At 44.2% G+C, this 20,950-nt stretch overlaps 1 protein-coding gene across 2 annotated transcripts in view; it reads left to right on the top strand.

The window, feature by feature from the left end:
* Positions 1-20,950, top strand: part of adcy9 (adenylate cyclase 9) — a 65,959-nt gene that overhangs the window by 36,919 nt on the left and 8,090 nt on the right. For both annotated transcript variants that reach the window (XM_042304618.1, XM_042304617.1), the window contains 6 exons: positions 12,036-12,253; positions 12,415-12,695; positions 16,556-16,658; positions 17,182-17,390; positions 17,616-17,775; positions 19,577-19,725. In XM_042304618.1, the coding sequence (XP_042160552.1) occupies positions 12,036-12,253; positions 12,415-12,695; positions 16,556-16,658; positions 17,182-17,390; positions 17,616-17,775; positions 19,577-19,725 (1,120 nt within the window). The remainder of the gene's footprint in view (positions 1-12,035; positions 12,254-12,414; positions 12,696-16,555; positions 16,659-17,181; positions 17,391-17,615; positions 17,776-19,576; positions 19,726-20,950) is intronic.

Below are 20,950 nucleotides of genomic sequence, written 5' to 3'. Positions count from 1 at the left end.
CATCAGGACACCAGATGTAGGCAGCAGAACCGTGGGTGGTACTGCACTCTTAGGGGACCATCTCTGCATTTTAGGGAGGGGTGTGTGTTTAGGGAAATAGCAGCCCTTGGTACAGGAACAGTATGATGGTATGAAAATCTGGATACCGGCCAACCCTAGAATGTGTACGTGCAAGCGTGCGTGTGGATGTATACAAGGGAATATTTGTTGCTGTTCCTCCCCTGCAGTATTGGTATGCAGCATTTGCTTTGATCATTAACCCAGGGCAGCTGACACTTGTTTGTTTATGTATGCATCTGTCCCCCTCTCTCTCTCTCTCTTTCTCTCTCTCTCCTCTCTCTGCCTCTCCTTCTCTCACTCACTCCCCCTCTCTCTCTCTCTCTCTCTCCTCTCTCTCTGCCTCTCCTTCTCTCACTCACTCCCTCTCTCTGCCTCTCTGCCTCTCCTTCTCTCACTCACTCCTCCCTCTCTCTCTCTCTCTCCTCTCCTATCTCTGCCTCTCCTTCTCTCACTCACTCCCTCTCTCTGCCTCTCCTTCTCTCACTCACTCCCTCTCTCTCTCCTCTCTCTCTCTCTGCCTCTCCTCTCACTCACTCACTCCCTCTCTCTCTCTCTCTCTCTCTCTCTCTCTCTCTCTCTCTCTCTCTCCTCTCTGCCTCTCTTTCTCTCTCTCTCCTCTCTCTGCCTCTCTTTCTCTCTCTCTCCTCTCTCTGCCTCTCCTTCTCTCACTCACTCCCTCTCTCTGCCTCTCCTTCTCTCACTCACTCACTCACTCACTCACTCACTCACTCACTCACTCACTCACTCACTCACTCACTCACTCCCTCTCTCTTCCTCCCTCTCACTTCTCTCTCTGCCTCTCCCTCTCTCATTAACTGATAAACATGCCATTAGCGCTCAATTGAATTTTAAACACTCTCACCCTCAAGCCATATCTCTACTGGACTCCCCCCCTCTCCTTACCCCCTGTCCCCCAAAGTATCGCTAGGGTGTAGGCCCCTGTCTCACGCACATGTACAAGCACACGTACTCTCACTCACTCACTCACTCCCTCTCTCTCTCTCTCTCTCTCTCTCCCTCTCTCCCTCTTTCTTCCTCTCTCTCTCTCTCTTCCTCTCTCTCTCTCTTTATCTCTCTCTCTCTCTCTTCCTCTCTCTCTCTCTCTCTCTCTCTTTATCTCTCTCTCTCTCTCTCTCTTCATCTCTCTCTCTCTCTTCCCTAGAGAAATCAGTGTTGCCAATGCCAACTGGCTGGGCTACAAACACCTGGCACATATGCCCTCTCATGCCCTCCCTGTCTGCTCTCTCTCTCTCTCTCTCTCTCTCTCAGGAAACGGTATGCAGGCACTGTCTTCTTTCTCTCCCTCACTCTCCATCTCTCTCCCTCCTTTGTCTGTGCTCTCTCATTGGGCTGGCAGGTAGCCTAGTGTTTAGAGCGTTGAGCCAGTAACCGAAAGGTTGCTGGATTGAATCCCTGAACAAGGCAGTCAGGGGCAGAACCGGTAGGCCGCCATTGTTCCCCGGTAGGCCGCCATTGTTCCCCGGTAGACCGCCATTGTTCCCCGGTAGGCCGTCATTGTGAATAAGAATTTGTTCTTAACTGGCTTGCCTAGTTTTAAAAAAAGGTTTTAAAAAATGTTTTGAGTTTACTCCGCTTTCTTCTCAAGGACACAATGGCCTCTAGGTTGGAAAGAGAAAAAGACAGGGAAAGAGAAAGCGAGAATGATAGAAAGTGTACAAGTGTGTGTGTATTCATTCATAGAGTGAAAATAAGTGGTTATCAGAAAGAGAAAGAAACTTTGTTTCTGCACTTCTGTCTATTTCTGTCTCCACAGCAGCCATAGTAGATGAAGCGTGTGTGTGTGTCCCTTCATCGTGTGTGTGTTCTTCACTGGGGTTGTGTGTATGTGTGTGTTCTTCGCTGGGGTTGTGTGTCTGTGTGTGCCCAGCAGCCTGTGTATTATACAGAATCAATAGAATCCATCAGGTGCATTAAAGGCTAAAGTGTGTCATGCTGTCAGGCCTAAGTGTTCCTCTCAGTGTGTGTGTGTGTTTGTGTGTCAGGCTGTCAAGCTAAGTGTTCCTCCCATACACTGACTGGATAGATGTACATCCTAGAGAGGGTTGACACACAGAGTATAGTGTTATTAGGGAAGTTTATATGGACATGATTCCAGCTCTATAGCTTTTCCTTTCAACTATGTTGGACACGCATCCACCTCCATTTGCAGAGACATCACCATACATAAACACAGGCACACCCTTTTTTGTTATTTTGATGCGTCTGGGAAACTGTATTTTTAGCTTTATGAAACCTGTTTTGCTTTGAAAACCAGCCAGGTCCCCCGTGATACAAGTCAGTATTCAATGTCCATCCATGTCTGGGGATGTTGGGAGATGAGGTGGAAACCGGCCACTAGGGGCAACAGTGAGCGCTGTTACCTTCCAGTAGGTTTCGGTGTTGTGGGCGGGGATGAAAGATGGGCATCTGCCTCTGGTGGAAAAGGTTTTGTGTCCGAATCCAGCGACAGAAAGTAGCTTTGTCAATTTTTGTTTTAAGCCCAAACCTTAACCCAAACCTTAACCCAAACCTTAACCCTTACCTTAACCCTTACCTTAACCATTCGTAGGTAATGCCTTAACTTAAGAATAAAGACTTTGAAATTTGACGTTTGGAACAACTTTGAAATTTGACGTTTGAGAAACATGGATGAATGTCTAATTCTGACATGAGACTGAGAGATCTGGTAGCTGAAAACAGCCTATCGCACAAAAATATAAACGCAACATGCAACAATTACAGTTCATATAAGGAAAGCAGGCAATTTATATAAATAAATTAGGTGTCGGAGGGGTTATGGTATGGGCAGGCATAAGCTATGGACAACGAACACAATTGCATTTTATCATGTCAGTTTGAATGCACAGAGATACCATGATGAGATCCTGAGGCCCATTGTCGTGCCATTCATCCTCAGTCATCACCTCATGTTTCAGAATGATAAATCAAGGTCTGACAACACTGCATCTTTTTAGTTATTTTGACCATTAAATTACAATATTTTTATTTGGAATTTGGGAGAAATGTTGTCAGTAGTTTATAGAATAAAATAAAAATGTTAATTTTACCCAAACACATACCTATAAATAGTAAAACCAGAGAAACTGATCATTTTGCAGTGGTCTCTTCATTTTTTCCAGAGCTGTATATATAAATATAGGACAAAACACACATTACGACAAGAGAGACAACACAACACTACATATAGAGAGACTTAAGACTACAACATAGCAAGGCAGCAACACATGACAACAACATGGTAGCAACACAACATGGTAGCAACACAAAACATGGTACAAACATCAACAGGGCAACAGGGCAAGAAGGTAGAGGCAACAATATTTCACTCAAAGCAGCTACAACTGTCAGTAAGAGCGTCCATGATTGAGTCTTTGAATGAAGAGATGGAGATAAAACTGTCCCGTTTGAGTGTTTGTTGCAGCTCGTTCCAGTCACTAGCTGCAGCGAACTGAAATGAGGAGCGATCGAGAGATGTGTGTGCCCTGGGGACCTTTAACAGAATGTGACTGGCAGAACGGATGTTGTATATGGAGGATGAGGGCTGCAGTAGATATCTCAGACAGGGGGGAGTGAGGCCTAAGAGGGTTTTATAAATAAGCATCAACCAGTGGGTCTTGCGACGGGTATACAGAGATGACCAGTTTACAGAGGAGTATAGAGTGCAGTGATGTGTCCTATAAGGAGCATTGGTGGCAAATCTGATGTCTGAATGGTAAAGAACATCTAGCCGCTTGAGAGTACACTTACCTGCTGATCTATGAAGTAGGTCTCCGTAATCTAGCATGGGTAGAATGGTCATCTGAATCAGGCTTAGTTTGGCAGCTGGGTGAAAGAGGAGCGATTACGATAGAAGAAACCAAGTCTAGATTTAACTTTAGCCTGCAGCTTTGATATGTGCTGAGAGAAGGACAGTGTACCGTCTAGCCATACACCTAAGTACTTGTATGAGGTGACTACCTCAAGCTCTAAACCCTCAGAGGTAGTAATAACACCTGTGGGAAGAGGGGCATTCTTCTAACCAAACCACATGACCTTTGTTTTGGAGGTGTTCAGAACAAGGTTAAGGGTAAAGAAAGCTTGTTGGACACTAAGAAAGCTTTGTTGTAGAACATTTAACATTTAAGGTTGGAGATAGGCTTGGCGATGATAGGGGGCAGCAACCTTAAAGAAGAAAAGGTCTAAACCATCTGATGTTTTTTGGGGGTCAAGTTTCAGGAACCTCTTTAGCACCTCGGACTCAGTGACAGCCTGCAGGGAGAAACTTTGTAGTGGGGCAGAGGAAAAAGAGGGAGAAGCATCGGGGACAGTCGCATTAGAAGGGGTGGGAGATGAGGAAATGTTGGACGGGCAAGGAGGCATGGCTGAGTCAAATAGGAATCCTGATTTAATGAAGTGGTGATTTAAAGAGCTCAGTCATGTGCTTCTTGTCAGTAACAACCGCATCATCAACTTTAAGGGACACGAGCAGCTGTGAGGAGGAGGGTTTATTCTCCAGGTCTTTAACCGTTTTCCGGAACTTCTTGGGGTTAGACCCACAGAGAGAGAACTGCTCCTTAAAGTAACTAACTTTGGCCTTCCGGATAGCCTGAGTGCACTTATTTCTCATTTGCTTGAACGAGAGCCAGTCAGCCTGAGTATGCGTGTGCCGAGCCTTTCGCCAAATGTAATTTTTGAAAAAATCAAAATCAAATCAAAATCAAATTTTATTTGTCACATACACATGGTTAGCAGATGTTAATGAGAGTGTAGCGAAATGCTTGTGCTTCTAGTTCTGACAATGCAGTAATAACCAACAAGTAATCTAACTAACAATTCCAAAACTACTGTCTTATACACAGTGTAAGGGGATAAAGAATATGTACATAAGGATATATGAATGAGTGATGGTACAGAGCAGCATAGGCAAGATACAGTAGATGGTATCGAGTACAGTATATACATATGAGATGAGTATGTAAACAAAGTGGCATAGTTAAAGTGGCTAGTGATACATGTATTACATAAGGATGCAGTGGATGATATAGAGTACAGTATATACGTATGCATATGAGATGAATAATGTAGGGTAAGTAACATTATATAAGGTAGAATTGTTTAAAGTGGCTAGTGATATATTTACATCATTTCCCATCAATTCCCATTATTAAAGTGGCTGGAGTTGAGTCAGTGTCAGTGTCAGTGTGTTGGCAGCAGCCACTCAATGTTAGTGGTGGCTGTTTAACAGTTTGATGGCCTTGAGATAGAAGCTGTTTTTCAGTCTCTCGGTCCCAGCTTTGATGCACCTGTACTGACCTCGCCTTCTGGCTGATAGCGGGGTGAACAGGCAGTGGCTCGGGTGGTTGATGTCCTTGATGATCTTTATGGCCTTCCTGTAACATCGGGTGGTGTAGGTGTCCTGGAGGGCAGGTAGTTTGCCCCCGGTGATGCGTTGTGCAGACCTCACTACCCTCTGGAGAGCCTTACGGTTGTGGGCTGAGCAGTTGCCGTACCAGGCGGTGATACAGCCCGCCAGGATGCTCTCGATTGTGCATCTGTAGAAGTTTGTGAGTGCTTTTGGTGACAAGCCGAATTTCTTCAGCCTCCTGAGGTTGAAGAGGCGCTGCTGCGCCTTCTTCAAGATGCTGTCTGTGTGAGTGGACCAATTCAGTTTGTCTGTGATGTGTATGCCGAGGAACTTAAAACTTGCTACCCTCTCCACTACTGTTCCATCGATGTGGATAGGGGGGTGTTCCCTCTGCTGTTTCCTGAAGTCCACAATCATCTCCTTAGTTTTGTTGACGTTGAGTGTGAGGTTATTTTCCTGACACCACTCCACTGAGGTGGAGTAACTCTGCAAGATCACGGTTGTTTTTAATTTAAATGTTCTTTATGCGGGCGTGTTTGTTAACAATACCACTGAACATATCAAAAAATGTCCATGTGTCTTCGACAGAGGGGATCAAGCTGATTCTATACCATTTTATAGAGGCCAGTTCATGAAGGAAGGCTTGCTCATTAAACTTTTTTAGCAAGCGTCTGTGACAAATCAGGACAGGTCGTTTCACTGAGCAGCCATTACGAACACAGGCTGTAAAACAGTGATCACTAAGGTCATTACAGAAAACACCAGACTGATACCTATCAGGATTATTTGTGAGGATAACATCAAGAAGAGTAGCCTTTGATGGGTGTTTGGAGTCATACCTTGTGGGATTGGTAATAATCTGAGAGAGATGTATGGAGTCCCATTGCTTTAGGACTTGGTCAGCTGGTGTAAGTATGTCCCAGTTTAGGTCACCTAGCAGGACAAATTCAGACTTAGTGTAAGGGGCCAGGAGAGAGCTTAGGGCAGGTACAGGCCGGTGCTGATGGAGGACGATAGCACACAACAACAGTCAACAAAGAGCTATTTGGTGACTGTTGCTGGGTGCTAAAGTTTAATACTTAAAACCAGCAAATCAAATAGTTTGGGGACAGACTTGGTGGAGACAACTGAGCACTGAAGGTGATCCTTGGTAAAGATTGCCACTCACCCACCTTTGGAAGATCTGTCTTGCCGAAAAAGGTTCTAACCAGAAAGGTTAACATCAGTATTCAAAACACATTCCTTAACCACGTCTCAGTAATGACCAACACATCTGGATTGGAGCTGTGGACCTACACTTTCAATTGATCCATTTTAGGTAATAAGCTTCTAGTGTTAACGTTCTAGTGGCAACAGGTCACAAATCTTGCTGCTGTGATGGCACACTGTGGTATTTCACCCAGTAGATATGGGACTTTATCATAATCGGGTTTGTTTTTGAATTCTTTGTGGATCTGTGTTATCTGAGGGAAATATGGGTCTCTAATATGGTCATACATTGGGCAGGAGGTTATGAAGTGCAGCTCAGTTTCCACCTCATTTTGTGGGCAGTGAGCACATAGCCTGTCTTCTCTTGAGAGCCAGGTCTGCCTACGGCAGCCTTTCTCAATAGCAAGGCTATGCTCACTGAGTCTGTACATAGTCAAAGCTTTCCTTAATTTTGGGTCAGTCACAGTGGTCAGGTATTCTGCCACTGTGTGCTCTCTGTTTAGGGCCAAATAGCATTCTAGTTTGCTCTGTGTTTTTGTTGATTACTTGACACATTGGAAATAATTATCTTTTTGTTTTCTCATGATATATGGTTGGGTCTAATTGCGTTGCTGTCCTGGGGCTCTGTGGGTTCTGTTTGTGAACAGTGCCCCAGGACCGGCTTGCTTAGGGGACTCTTTTCCAAGTCCATCTCTCTGTAGGTGATGGCTTTGTTATGGAAGGTTTGGGTTGTTGTAGAATTTAACGTCTCTTTTCTGGATTTTGATAATTAGCAGGTATCAGCCTAATTCTGCTCTGCATGCATTATTTGGTGTTTTACTGAGGATATTTTTGCAGAATTCTGCATGCAGAGTCTCAATTTGGTGTTTGTCCCATTTTGTGAATTGGTTGGTGAGCGGACCCCAGACCTCACAACCATAAAGGGCAATGGGTTCTAGAACTGATTCAAGTATTTTTATCCAGATCCTCATTGGTGTGTCACATTTTATGTTCCTTTTGATGGCATAGAAGACCCTTCTTGCCTTGTCTCTCAGATCGTTCACAGCTTTGTAGAAGTTACCTGTGGTTCTGGCGACTGGACCTTTTTTGAACACCATGATTTTGGTCTTACTGAGATTTACTGTCAGGGCTCAGGTCTAGCAGAAGATCTAGGTGCTGCTGTAGGCCCTCCTTGGTTCTATCATCTCTCACACAAACAAACACAGACATAAATACACACTTTTGGTCCACTCTCCCTTTGTCTTCTTTCAGGGCTCAGGTCTGGCTGAAGATCTAGGTGCTGCTCTCCCTCTCTTGGTCTCTATCTGTCTCTCTCTCTGTCAAACACAGACATAAATCACTCTCTCTCTCTCTCTTCCACACTCTCCCTTTGTCTCTCTCTCTCTCTCTCTCACACACTCTCTCTCTCTCTCTCTCTCTCTCTCTCTCTCTCTCTCTCTCTCTCACACTCTTGCACACACACTCCCTTTTCTTGCAGTACATTGTTTTGATAAAATCCACTCATCTCTGATTCCCATGTCCTGCCTCAGTAAACATAGACAGTTGGTAACAAGACCACTGTAAGAGTGTGTGTGCTGTGTTGCCCACTGTTATACAACTTTCCATTCACTTCCTCTTGCTGTTTCTCACACTGTAGTGTCCTTCCCCCCTGTTCCTGTTCACTGGCCCGCACGCACGCATACATACATACACACATACATACATACACGCGCACACACACATGCAGAGACAGACAGACACACATGCAGAGACAGACAGACAGACAGACACACACACATGAACAGACAGACAAACACATGAAGAGACAGACACACACATGAAGAGACAGACAGACAGACATGAAGAGACAGACAGACAGACACGCAGAGACAGACAGACACGTAGATACCGACAGACAGACAGAGACAGACAGACAGACACATACATGCAGAGACAGACAGACAGACAGACAGACAGACAGACAGACAGACAGACAGACAGACAGACAGACAGACAGACAGACAGACAGACAGACAGACAGACAGACAGACACATACATGCAGATGACAGACAGACAGACAGACACATACATGCAGACAGACAGACAGACAGACACATACATGCACAGACAGACAGACAGACAGACAGACACATACATGCAGAGACAGACAGACAGACAGACAGACAGACAGACAGACAGACAGACAGACAGACAGACAGACAGACAGACAGACAGACAGACAGACAGACAGACAGACAGACCGACAGACAGGCACACGCAGAGACAGACAGACAGACAGACAGACAGACAGACAGACAGACAGACAGACAGACAGACACACAGACACAGACAGACAGACATATACATGCAGAGACAGACCGACAGACAGACACACATGCAGAGACAGACCGACAGACAGGCACACATGCAGAGACAGAGAGACAGAAAGACACATACATGCAGAGACAGACAGACAGACATGCACAGACAGACAGGTTGTGATACAGCCTGGAATCGAATCAGGGTCTGTAGGGATCCCCCTAGCACTGAGATGCAGTGCCTTAGAATGCTGCGCCACTTGGGAGCCCCAACCCCTCTGAATCAGAGAGGTGTGAGAGAGAGATGCAAGAGAGAGGTGTAGAGAGACAGAGTTCCCTTTTGTACTTCAACCATTGTTGCACATTGTTACAACACTGTATATATACATAATATGACATTTGTAATGTCTTTATTCTTTTGGAACTTCTGTGAGTGTAATGTTTACTGTTCATTTTTATTGTTTATTTCACTTTTGTATATTATCTACTTCACCTGCTTTGGCAATGGTAACATATATTTCCCATGACAATAAAGCCCCTTGAATTGAATTGAGTTAGAGAGACCGGGAAATGAGATAAGAGCACTTCTTCTTATGGTGGTGTGTCTGCCAATGGAAGTGGTAGAGTGAAAAGAAGGAGAGAGAAAGATAGATAGTGATGGAGGAAAGTGAGTGATGGAGGGAGGAGGGAGAAACTTAAAGACAGAAGAGATGAATGGGCTCTCAGCCTTGGTGATTCTAAAAGACACGTGAGAGAAACAGAGAAGCACAATATGAGTGTGTGACTCACTCAGTAAAGAGCTAGTGCAAACACACACACACACACACACACACACACACACACACACACACACACACAAGCTCATATGTACAAACTGACGTACACACACACTTATACATGAGCTGACTAATATACAGATCAAATACACTCACAGCAAAGGCTGACACATCACACGTAGCTAGATACATCTTTTATGTGTGTTTATCTGAAACATATTCACAGACACACACTTTTCATAAAAACATATTCAGAGAACTTTTGCATTAGTGCAGGAACAGCAAACTAGTTCCTAGAAAGATTTTTTTCCCCTGAGCTTCCACTGTGTTTCGATTATGAGAGCTAGCCTAGCTAGCATCAGTAATGTTGAACAATGAGAGCACTAGCTAACCTAGCCTAGTATTGGCTGTGTTTGAATTGTGAGACATCAATCTAGCCTGGCTAGCATGTCATTTTGAACTGTGAAAGCGGTTAGCTAACCTATTCTAGCATTGTGTTTGAACTGTGAGAGCGGTTAGCTAACCTATTCTAGCATTGTGTTTGAACTGTGAGAGCGGTTAGCTAACCTATTCTAGCATTGTGTTTGAACTGTGAGAGCGGTTAGCTAACCTATTCTAGCATTGTGTTTGAACTGTGAGAGCGGTTAGCTAACCTATTCTAGCATAGTGTTTGAACTGTGAGAGCGGTGTGTTTTTGAACTGTGAGAGCGGTTAGCTAACCTATTCTAGCATTGTGTTTGAACTGTGAGAGCGGTTAGCTAACCTATTCTAGCATAGTGTTTGAACTGTGAGAGCGGTTAGCTAACCTATTCTAGCATTGTGTTTGAACTGTGAGAGCGGTTAGCTAACCTATTCTAGCATTGTGTTTGAACTGTGAGAGCGGTTAGCTAACCTATTCTAGCATTGTGTTTGAACTGTGAGAGCAGTTAGCTAACCTATTCTAGCATTGTGTTTGAACTGTGAGCAGCTAACCTATTCTAGCATTGTGTTTGAACTGCTAACCTATTCTAGCATTGTGTTTGAACTGTGAGAACTGCGGTTAGCTAACCTATTCTAGCATTGTGTTTGAACTGTGAGAGCAGTTAGCTAACCTATTCTAGCATTGTGTTTGAACTGTGAGAGCAGTTAGCTAACCTATTCTAGCATTGTGTTTGAACTGTGAGAGCGGTTAGCTAACCTATTCTAGCATTGTGTTTGAACTGTGAGAGCCCTTGCTAGCCTAGTTAGTACAAGCTCTTAGTATAAGCTCTTTTTGAACTTGCCTAGCATTAGCCATGTTTAAAATGATGAGAGCCTTGCTAGTATTAGCTGTATATGAACTATGATACCTTTATCTAGCCCAACTAGCTTTAGCGTGTTTGAACAGGCTGATACCGGCTGGCCGTTGGCCACTTCTAGTAATCCAGTGTTTGTGTATTTCCTTGTTTGCCCCACAGCATTGTTAAAGGAAAGATGACTATATTACAAAACTCATCATGCCAGTTGTATTTCTGCCAGCTTGAATGGCAATAGCTCAGATACATATGAAAACATTAAATGACGCCTGTAATTGATAAAACATCATTCAGAGCTGCACAAAAACTACATAACATTCAAAATAGGTGAATCTTTCCTTTAAATGGCAATTCTGCCACTTTTCAACCTCATATTCATTATCTCCAGCACAATGCCAGTGTCTCCACATATGTGAAAACGGCACGTTTCAATGATCTGTGGTTAAAAAATAAGAAGAAAGGTCCTCATGCATCTCTGTGACATTATTTTTCTTTTGATGATGTCATCAGATGTAACATTTTTCCCATATACACTGGTATTGTGCTGGCGATGATGAAAATGAGGTTGAAAAGTGGTGGAATTGCCCTTTAACTCCGCCACTACTGTCTATGGTGTTGTGCAAACACACTGTGATACACCACAGCTTATATTACTGTCTCTCTCTGTCTGTCTGCAGGTCTGAATCACTGACTGACTGTCTAACTAACTGTCTGACTGTCGGACTGACTGTGCTACGGGGATGATCTGACTGGGACTGACTGTCTATGGTGGTCTGACTGACTGATTGACTGACTGTCTGTGTTATGGTGGTTGTCTGAATCACTGACTGACTGACTAACTAACTGTCTGACTGTCGGACTGCACAGTGCAACTGCTGGGTTGATTGTGTGTGGGAGCGTGTGTGTGTTATGGTGGTTGTCTGTGTATTATTAAGTGTGTGTGTTATGGTGGTTGTCTGTGTATTATTAAGTGTGTGTGTTATGGTGGTTGTCTGTGTGTGTGTGTTATGGTGGTTGTCTGTGTATTATTAAGTGTGTGTTTCCCCTCTGCAGGGATGAAGACCTACCTGATCTCAGGGAGGAAGTTAGAGCATTCTCAGTGTGGTTGCTCTCAGGACATCCTGACCCCGTGCCCTCGCCCCCACACCTCTGCCCTCATGCCTGGGGGGGCTGCTTCCCTCTGTGTGTCCTGCACTGTGAATGGGGAGCAGACAGAGGAGGGGGCTGGACTCAATGGATGCCAGGATGAACATAAGACTAACAGCGCCAAGGTAGATCACACGCCTATCCTGGCACGCAACGACACATCCACACACACACACTGACAACACACTCCTGTTCCAACGTAGCTTACCACACACCTACTAATAACACACACCTGCACCACACACTTATCTAACACACATCCCTCTCTCGCCTTCTTCTTCTGTAGTTTACTCCAGGCTGCAGCCCCAGGGCTCTGAATGGCATTCTCAGTCCTCCACTGGAGGACTCGGTGATGGCCAGCCAGAGCTCTCTATGTGACATGCTCCAGGAGAAAGAAAAGAAGACCAGTACGGGCACAGGGACGGGAACCAGCCTGGGTATGGGGGGTCCAGGAGGGGCGGGACCGGGGGGCACAGGCATGGACCACTCCGCCCTCATCCCGCTACGCTCCAAGAACTTCAGGGAGAAGAGTGACGTCCATTTTGTTGATGTCATCAAGGAGGACAGGTGAGGACCGGAGGGAGTATGATGGCTTTTGGCTTTACTTATGAACTGTTTTGAGTTCAGTACATCTAAATAACCTAGATCAGAGTTCAGTCATAAACCCTGACCCTGAACCAGTTTAGAGGGGCATATTAAAGTTGGGAGATAGTAGGTGGCTTTAGTGGAATGATTGACGGTCTAAAACTGACCCTGGACTAGTTGATAGGACTGGTTGTTATTTACTACTGCACTGTTGTTAGATACTACAGCACTGTTGTTAGATACTACAGCACTGTTATTAGATAGTACAGCACTGTTGTTAGATAGTACTGCACTGTTGTTAGATAGTACTGCACTGTTGTTAGATAGTACTGCACTGTTGTTAGATACTACTGCACTGTTGTTAGATACTACTGCACTGTTGTTAGATACTACTGCACTGTTGTTAGATACTACTGCACTGTTGTTAGATACTACAGCACTGTTGTTAGATACTACTGCACTGTTGTTAGATAGTACTGCACTGTTGTTAGATACTACTGCACTGTTGTTAGATACTACTGCACTGTTAGTTACTACTGCACTGTTGTTAGATAGTACTGCACTGTTGTTAGATACTACTGCACTGTTGTTAAATAATACTGCACTGTTGTTAGATACTACTGCACTGTTGTTAGATAGTACTGCACTGTTGTTAGATAGTACTGCACTGTTGTTAGATAGTACTGCACTGTTGTTAGATAGTACTGCACTGTTGTTAGATAGTACTGCACTGTTGTTAGATAGTACTGCACTGTTGGTACTGCTACTGTTGTTAGATACTACTGCACTGTTGTTAGATACTACTGCACTGTTGTTAGATACTACTGCACTGTTGTTAGATAGTACTGCACTGTTGTTAGATACTACTGCACTGCTGTTAGATACTACTGCACTGTTGTTAGATACTACTGCACTGTTGTTAGATAGTACTGCACTGTTGTTAGATAGTACTGCACTGTTGTTATTTACTACTGCACTGCTGTTAGATAGTACTGCACTGTTGTTAGATAGTACTGCACTGTTGTTAGATACTACAGCACTGTTGTTAGATACTACTGCACTGTTGTTAGATAGTACTGCACTGTTGTTAGATAGTACTGCACTGTTGTTAGATACTACTGCACTGTTGTTAGATAGTACTGCACTGCTGTTATTAACTATTGCACTGTTGTTAGATAGTACTGCACTGTTGTTAGATACTACTGCACTGTTGTTAGATACTACAGCACTGTTGTTAGATGCTACTGCACTGTTAGATACTACTGCACTGTTGTTAGATACTACTGCACTGCTGTTAGATACTACTGCACTGTTGTTAGATAGTACTGCACTGTTGTTAGATACTACTGCACTGTTGTTAGATACTACTGCACTGTTGTTAGATACTACTGCACTGTTGTTAGATAGTACTGCACTGTTGTTAGATACTACTGCACTGTTGTTAGATAGTACTGCACTGTTGTTAGATAGTACTGCACTGCTGTTATTTACTACTGCACTGTTGTTAGATACTACTGCACTGTTGTTAGATACTACTGCACTGTTGTTATTTACTACTGCACTGTTGTTAGATACTACTGCACTGTTGTTAGATAGTACTGCACTGTTGTTAGATAGTACTGCACTGTTGTTAGATAGTACTGCACTGTTGTTAGATAGTACTGCACTGCTGTTAGATACTACTGCACTGCTGTTAGATACTACTGCATTGCTGTTAGATAGTACTGCACTGCTGTTAGATACTACTGCACTGCTGTTAGATACTACTGCACTGCTGTTAGATACTACTGCACTGCTGTTAGATACTACTACACTGTTTGAGCTAGGAACACAAGCATTTTGCTACACCCGCAATAACATCTTCTAAATATGTGTATGTGACCAATAACATTTGATTTGATTTAGGAGCAGAACTGGGCATGTCTTGGCAGATCAGGGATTAGCCTTCCTTAGGTTTAAAGTGAAAGGCCTTTTTCTTCCAAACTCTAAATCCAATAATGCACTAATCAATATCAATGTAGTACTAACAAAAATAACATATGGTAGATCAAAAACACAGGAGAAATAAAAATAAGAAATAAAGAGGACAGGAGAAAGTAAGAAGATGCACAGGGTCCGTTCCAGTACCATATTATAATATACCGGGATACTGGATCTATAGAGGTAAACATACTATATACAGGGTCAGTACCATATTATAATGTACCGGGATACTGGATCTATAGAGGTAAACATACTATATACAGGGTCAGTACCATATTATAATGTACAGGGATACTGGATCTATAGAGGTAGATATGTATAGGGGTAAGGATACTATATACAGGGTCAGTACCATATTATAATGTACAGGTATACTGGATCTATAGAGGTAGATATGTATAGGGGTAAGGACACTATATACAGGGTCCGTTCCAGTACCATATTATAATGTACAGGGATACTGGATCTATAGAGGTAGATATGTATAGGGGTAAACATACTATATACAGGGTCAGTACCATATTATAATGTACAGGGATACTGGATCTATAGAGGTAGATATGTATAGGGGTAAACATACTATATACAGGGTCAGTACCATATTATAATGTACAGGGATACTGGATCTATAGAGGTAGATATGTATAGGGGTAAACATACTATATACAGGGTCAGTACCATATTATAATGTACAGGGATACTGGATCTATAGAGGTAAACATACTATATACAGGGTCAGTACCATATTATAATGTACAGGGATACTGGATCTATAGAGGTAGATATGTATAGGGGTAAGGTGACTAGGCATCTGGATATATGTAGAGCTTGTCAGTGTGAGTGAGTGTGTTTATGGAGTCAGTACAGATGTGTGTGTTGAGCGTGTCAGTGTGAGTGAGTGTGTTTATAGAGTCAGTATAGATGTGTGTGTTGAGCGTGTCAGTGTGAGTGAGTGTGTTTATAGAGTCAGTACAGATGTGTGTGTTGAGCGTGTCAGTGTGAGTGAGTGTGTATAGAGTCAGTATAGATGTGTGTGTCAGTGTGAGTGAGTGTGTTTATAGAGTCAGTACAGATGTGTGTGTCAGTGTGAGTGAGTGTGTATTGAGACAGTATAGATGTGTGTGTTGAGCGTGTCAGTGTGCGTGAGTGTGTTTATAGAGTCAGTATAGATGTGTGTGTTGAGCTTGTCAGTGTGAGTGAGTGTGTTTATAGAGTCAGTACAGATGTGTGTGTTGAGCGTGTCAGTGTGCGTGAGTGTGTTTATAGAGTCAGTATAGATGTGTGTGTTGAGCTTGTCAGTGTGAGTGAGTGTGTTTATAGAGTCAGTATAGATGTGTGTGTTGAGCGTGTCAGTGTGAGTGAGTGTGTTTATAGAGTCAGTACAGATGTGTGTGTTGAGCGTGTCAGTGTGCGTGAGTGTGCATTGAGACAGTGCAAGAATAAAAATAACTAAAGGGTCAACTTAGATAGACAGATCGTCTGTGTAGACATTTGTTAGCTCTTCAGCCATCTTATGGCTTGGGGATAGAAGCTGTTCAGGAGCCTGTTGGTGTCAGACTTGATACACGGGCACCGCTTCCCGTGCGGAAGTAGAGAGAGCAGTCTATGGCTTGGCTGGTTTAGGATTACCAACAGTGGGGATTAGTGTTGACAGCGTATATATTTTAAGTCAGTTTTAAGTCAGTCACTAAGGGAGGAATCCCAGCTTGAGATGATGCACTTAACCTTGATGATCATGTAAATAATGCATAGATGTCAATGGATGATTCAAGTCATGCATGCAGAAGTCGAGTTCAAGTTAGGATTCCCCCCTAAAACCCTCTACCTGTCTTTTCCTCAATCTATTCTCCTCTTTCAAGTCTGATGAAGGACTACTTCTTCAAGCCTCCCATCAACAAGCTGAGCCTCAACTTCCTGGAGAGACCTCTGGAGACAGCCTACCGCATCAGCTACCAGGAGGAGGTACACACACACACACACATCCCCTCAATCCGTGTCAGTCAAAGCCGTATTGACCACGTGTTCATACGAAGCCCCCTGCTGGTGTGTATAATATGTTTCAGTTCTAACAGTTTGACTACATTATAGTAGTAGTAATCTGAACTTTATCTCCTCTCTCTGTCCCTGTGTGGTTCCCCTCTCATCCCAAGTGTCGAACCACCTCTCCCCTTCTTTTCTCCTCTCCTTCTCTCTCTGTCCCTATGTGGTTCCCCTCTCATCCCAAGTGTCGAACCACCTCTCCCCTTCTTTTCTCCTCTCCTTCTCTCTCTGTCTCTGACTACTCTCTCCCCTCCAGGTGGAGACCCAGGCCCCGGTGCAGACCTTCTCTCTATGACTCTGACTACTCTCTCCCCTCCAGGTGGAGACCCAGGCTCCGGTGCAGACCTTCTCTCTATGTCTCTGACTACTCTCTCCCCTCCAGGTGGAGACCCAGGCTCCGGTGCAGACCTTCTCTCTATGTCTCTGACTACTCTCTCCCCTCCAGGTGGAGACCCAGGCCCCGGTGCAGACCTTTGCCAGCCCTACCTTCAGCTCCTTCCTGGATGTTCTCCTATCCTGCTCTGTGTTCCTCGCCCTCACCTTGGCCTGCTTCCTGGTTCCCATGGTCACTATGGAGACGCCTCCGGCAACCGTCCTGGGATTGGCTACCGCTGCTGGTCTGTTAGAGCTGGTCTCCCTGGTGCTGTCCATACGGTGAGGGGTGGAGGGGGGAGATAGTGGGAGGGAGAGAGGGTGGGTAAAGTGAAAAGTGTCTGCTGGAGTTGGTCTCCCTGTTGCTATATGGAGGAATGAGAAATTAGGGAGGGAGGGAGAGAGAATGAACTGATAGGGATGTGAGTCAGTGTATCACAATGTTGTCCTTTCTTGCTATTTACTTGTCCCTCCTTTCCTCACCTCCTCGCCCTCGGCCCCCTGCAGTATGACGTTCTACCTGGACAACGTGTTGAGCTGTACCCAGACCTTGCTGAGGGTGGTGTCAGGCTGGATCCCCCGTCATGTGATCGGGGCCGTGCTGGTCTCACTTCCTGCCGTGTCCGTGTTCTCACACCTCGCCTGCAGCCTACACCTGCCCATCCAGGTAAGGAGAGATAGAGAGGGTACAGGAGGAGGGCAGACATGGGGTTCTAGTCAGGGATCGTCAAAAGGGGTTTGAATGCTGGTCGAGATGACAGAGGGCAAATGCATTACTGCTAACAACACCTATTTGCAATAAAAGGTGTTCTCAAGTGTGTGGGACTAAGTGTCAAGAGCATTGAGTTATACTTAGTCCACAGTTGTAGGACCCACTAGAAGGTGCCAGTGTTTCAGAGAGAGAAACAGTCAATGGAAAATGGAGAGGTCTATACTTGTGGAGCTTGTTTCACAGATTTTTGACATTGTCCTCCTATCAAATCCTTTATGTGGAAGAGATAGAGGTCCTAGTTTGGGCAGAGGCTAACTACACACTGCACATTGTTTTCTCTAGCCTTAGAGTCCGGAGCTGCTGCCATAGGGCTCTGGTCAAAAGGTAGTGCACTATACTACTATACCTGGCCGTGCTGCTGCTCCAGTTTTAACTGTTCTGCCTGTGATTATTATTATTTGACCATGCTGGTAATTTATGAACATTTGGACATCTTGGCCATGTTCTGTTATAATCTCCACCTGGCACAGCCAGAAGAGGACTGGCCACCCCTCATAGCCTGGTTCCTCTCTAGGTTTCTTCCTAGGTTTTGGCCTTTCTAGGGAGTTTTTCCTAGCCACCTGCATTGCTTGCTGTTTGGGGTTTTAGGCTGGGTTTCTGTACAGCACTTTGAGATATCAGCTGATGTACGAAGGGCTATATAAATACATTAGATTTGATTTGATTATATAGGGAATAGGGGGTCATGTGGGATGCACCCAAATCTTGACTGCTCACAAGTCAAGCTGGTGTGTTTTGATATCTTGTTTGGCAAGGATCCCCCATACACTTGCACACACACACACACACACACACACAATAACATGGAAGAGAGAGGGATACCTGGCAGAGAGAGAGGGGGATGGATGGAGGGAGGGATGAAAGAGAGGGATGGATTGGACGAGAGTGATGAATAATATGGCAGAGAAAGAAAAGATGTGTGTGAGAGAGATAGAAGGGAGGGATGGAAGCATGGAGAGAGAGATGGAGGGATGGAAGCATGGAGAGATGGAGGGATGGAAGAGAGAGGGGATACCTGGCAGAGAAAGAGAATATGTGTGTGAGAGGGATAGAAGGGAGGGATGGGAGCATGGAGAGAGAGATGGAGGGATGGAAGAGAGAGGGGATACCTGGCAGAGAGAGAGATGGAGGGATGGAAGCATGGAGAGTTGGAGGGATGGAAGCATGGAGAGAGAGATGGAGGGATGGAAGAGAGAGGGGATTCCTGGCAGAGAAAGAGAAGATGTGTGTGAGAGGGATAGAAGGGAGGGATGGAAGCATGGAGAGAGAGATGGAGGGATGGAAGAGAGAGGGGATACCTGGCAGAGAGAGATGGAAGGATGGAAGCATGGAGAGATGGAGGGATGGAAGCATGGAGAGAGAGATGGAGGGATGGAAGAGTCTGTACTAACTACTCTACAGGGGATTCAACTATTGATGTGCGTGTGGGTGTGTGTTCACCCATGCCACTGGTGTGCATAAGGCATGTGCTCACAGGTGTGAGTGTGTTGAGGGTGTTGGTGGGGAAGTATGTTTATGTTACCATATGTAATATATTGTGTGAGGACTCTTGTGTACCAGGGTCAAGTTCCATTTCAATTCAGTCAATTTGGGAAATAACCTGAAATTCCAATTCTCTATTTCTTCTCATAGAGAAGCATTGATGAAAATGAGAATTTCAGTTTACACAAACAAATGTTGTGTGTCCTCCCTCTAGGTAACCATGTTCCTGTGCTGTGCAGTGACCATAGCCATCATCCAGTACTGTAACTTCTGCCAGCTGAGTTTCTGGATGAGATCTGCCCTGGCCACAGCTGTTGGTGTGGCTCTACTAGTGCTGCTCCACAGCCCCCTCAACAGGACAGGGTTTGTACTGCACCCGATACGTATTTACGACCCATTCAGAACTTTAATCCAATACACATTTTCGTGTACACATATTTTGCAGATGTTATCACGTGTGTGCAGTAATACCTGACAATACAAAACAATACACCCAAATCCCCAAAATAAAAGAAAGGAATTAAGAAATATATAAATATTAGCAATCCGCATGTCTGTTCTTCTTATTGGTGTCCTTTAGTGGTGTTTTCTTTGCAGCAATTTAACCATGAAGGCCTGATTCATGCAGTCTCCTCTGAACAGTTGATGTTGAGATGTGTCTGTTACTTGAACTATTTGAGGCTGGTAACTCTAATGAACTTATCCTCTGCAGCAGAGGTAACTCTGGGTCTTCCTTTCCTGTGGCGGTCCTCATGAGAGCCAAGTTCATCATAGCACTTGATGGTTTTTGCGACTTTCAAAGTTCTTGACATTTTCCGTATTGACTGACCTTCATGTCTTAAAGTAATAATGATCTGTCATTTCTCTTTGCTTATTTGAGCTGTTCTTGCCATAATATGGACTTAGTCTTTTACCAAATAGGGCTATCTTCTATTTACCACCCCAACCTTGTCACAACACTAATGATTGGCTCAAACCCATTAAGGAAAGAAATTCCACAAGTGAACTTTTAACAAATGCATTCCAGGTGACTGCCTCATGAGACTGGTTGAGAGAATGCCATGAGTGTGCAAAGCTGTCATCAAGGCAAAGGGTGGCTACTTTGAAGAATCTCAAATATAAAATATATTTTGATTTGTTTAACACTTTTTTAGTTACTACATGAGGGGTGGATTATTATATGTGTTTTTCATAGTTTTGACATATTCTACAATGTAGAAAATAGTAAAAATAAAGAAAAACCCTGGAATGTGTAGGTGTGCCCAAACTTTTGACTGGTACTGTATATGATTGTGTGTATAGGCATTATGGACAATATATGAATAGAAAAGGTGTGTACAGCAGTAGTTATATAGGATGATCAACTAGAATACAGTATATACATATGAAGTGGGTAAAACAGGATGTTAACAGTGTTCCATGACTGTGTACATAGGGCAGCAGTCTCTAAGGTGGAGGGTAGAGTACCGGGTGGTATCCGGCTAGTATCAGTGACTAAAGTTCAGGGCAGGGTACTGGGCGGAGGCCGGCTAGTGGTGACTGTTTAACAGTCTGATGGCCTGGAGATAAAAAGCTGTTTTTCAGTCTC

This window comes from Oncorhynchus tshawytscha, linkage group LG02, assembly GCF_018296145.1.
Source record: "Oncorhynchus tshawytscha isolate Ot180627B linkage group LG02, Otsh_v2.0, whole genome shotgun sequence".
In the NCBI taxonomy this organism is placed as follows: Eukaryota; Metazoa; Chordata; class Actinopteri; order Salmoniformes; family Salmonidae; genus Oncorhynchus; species Oncorhynchus tshawytscha.
Note: the sequence above shows the minus strand (reverse complement) of the source record. Positions and strands in the feature narration are given on the sequence as shown.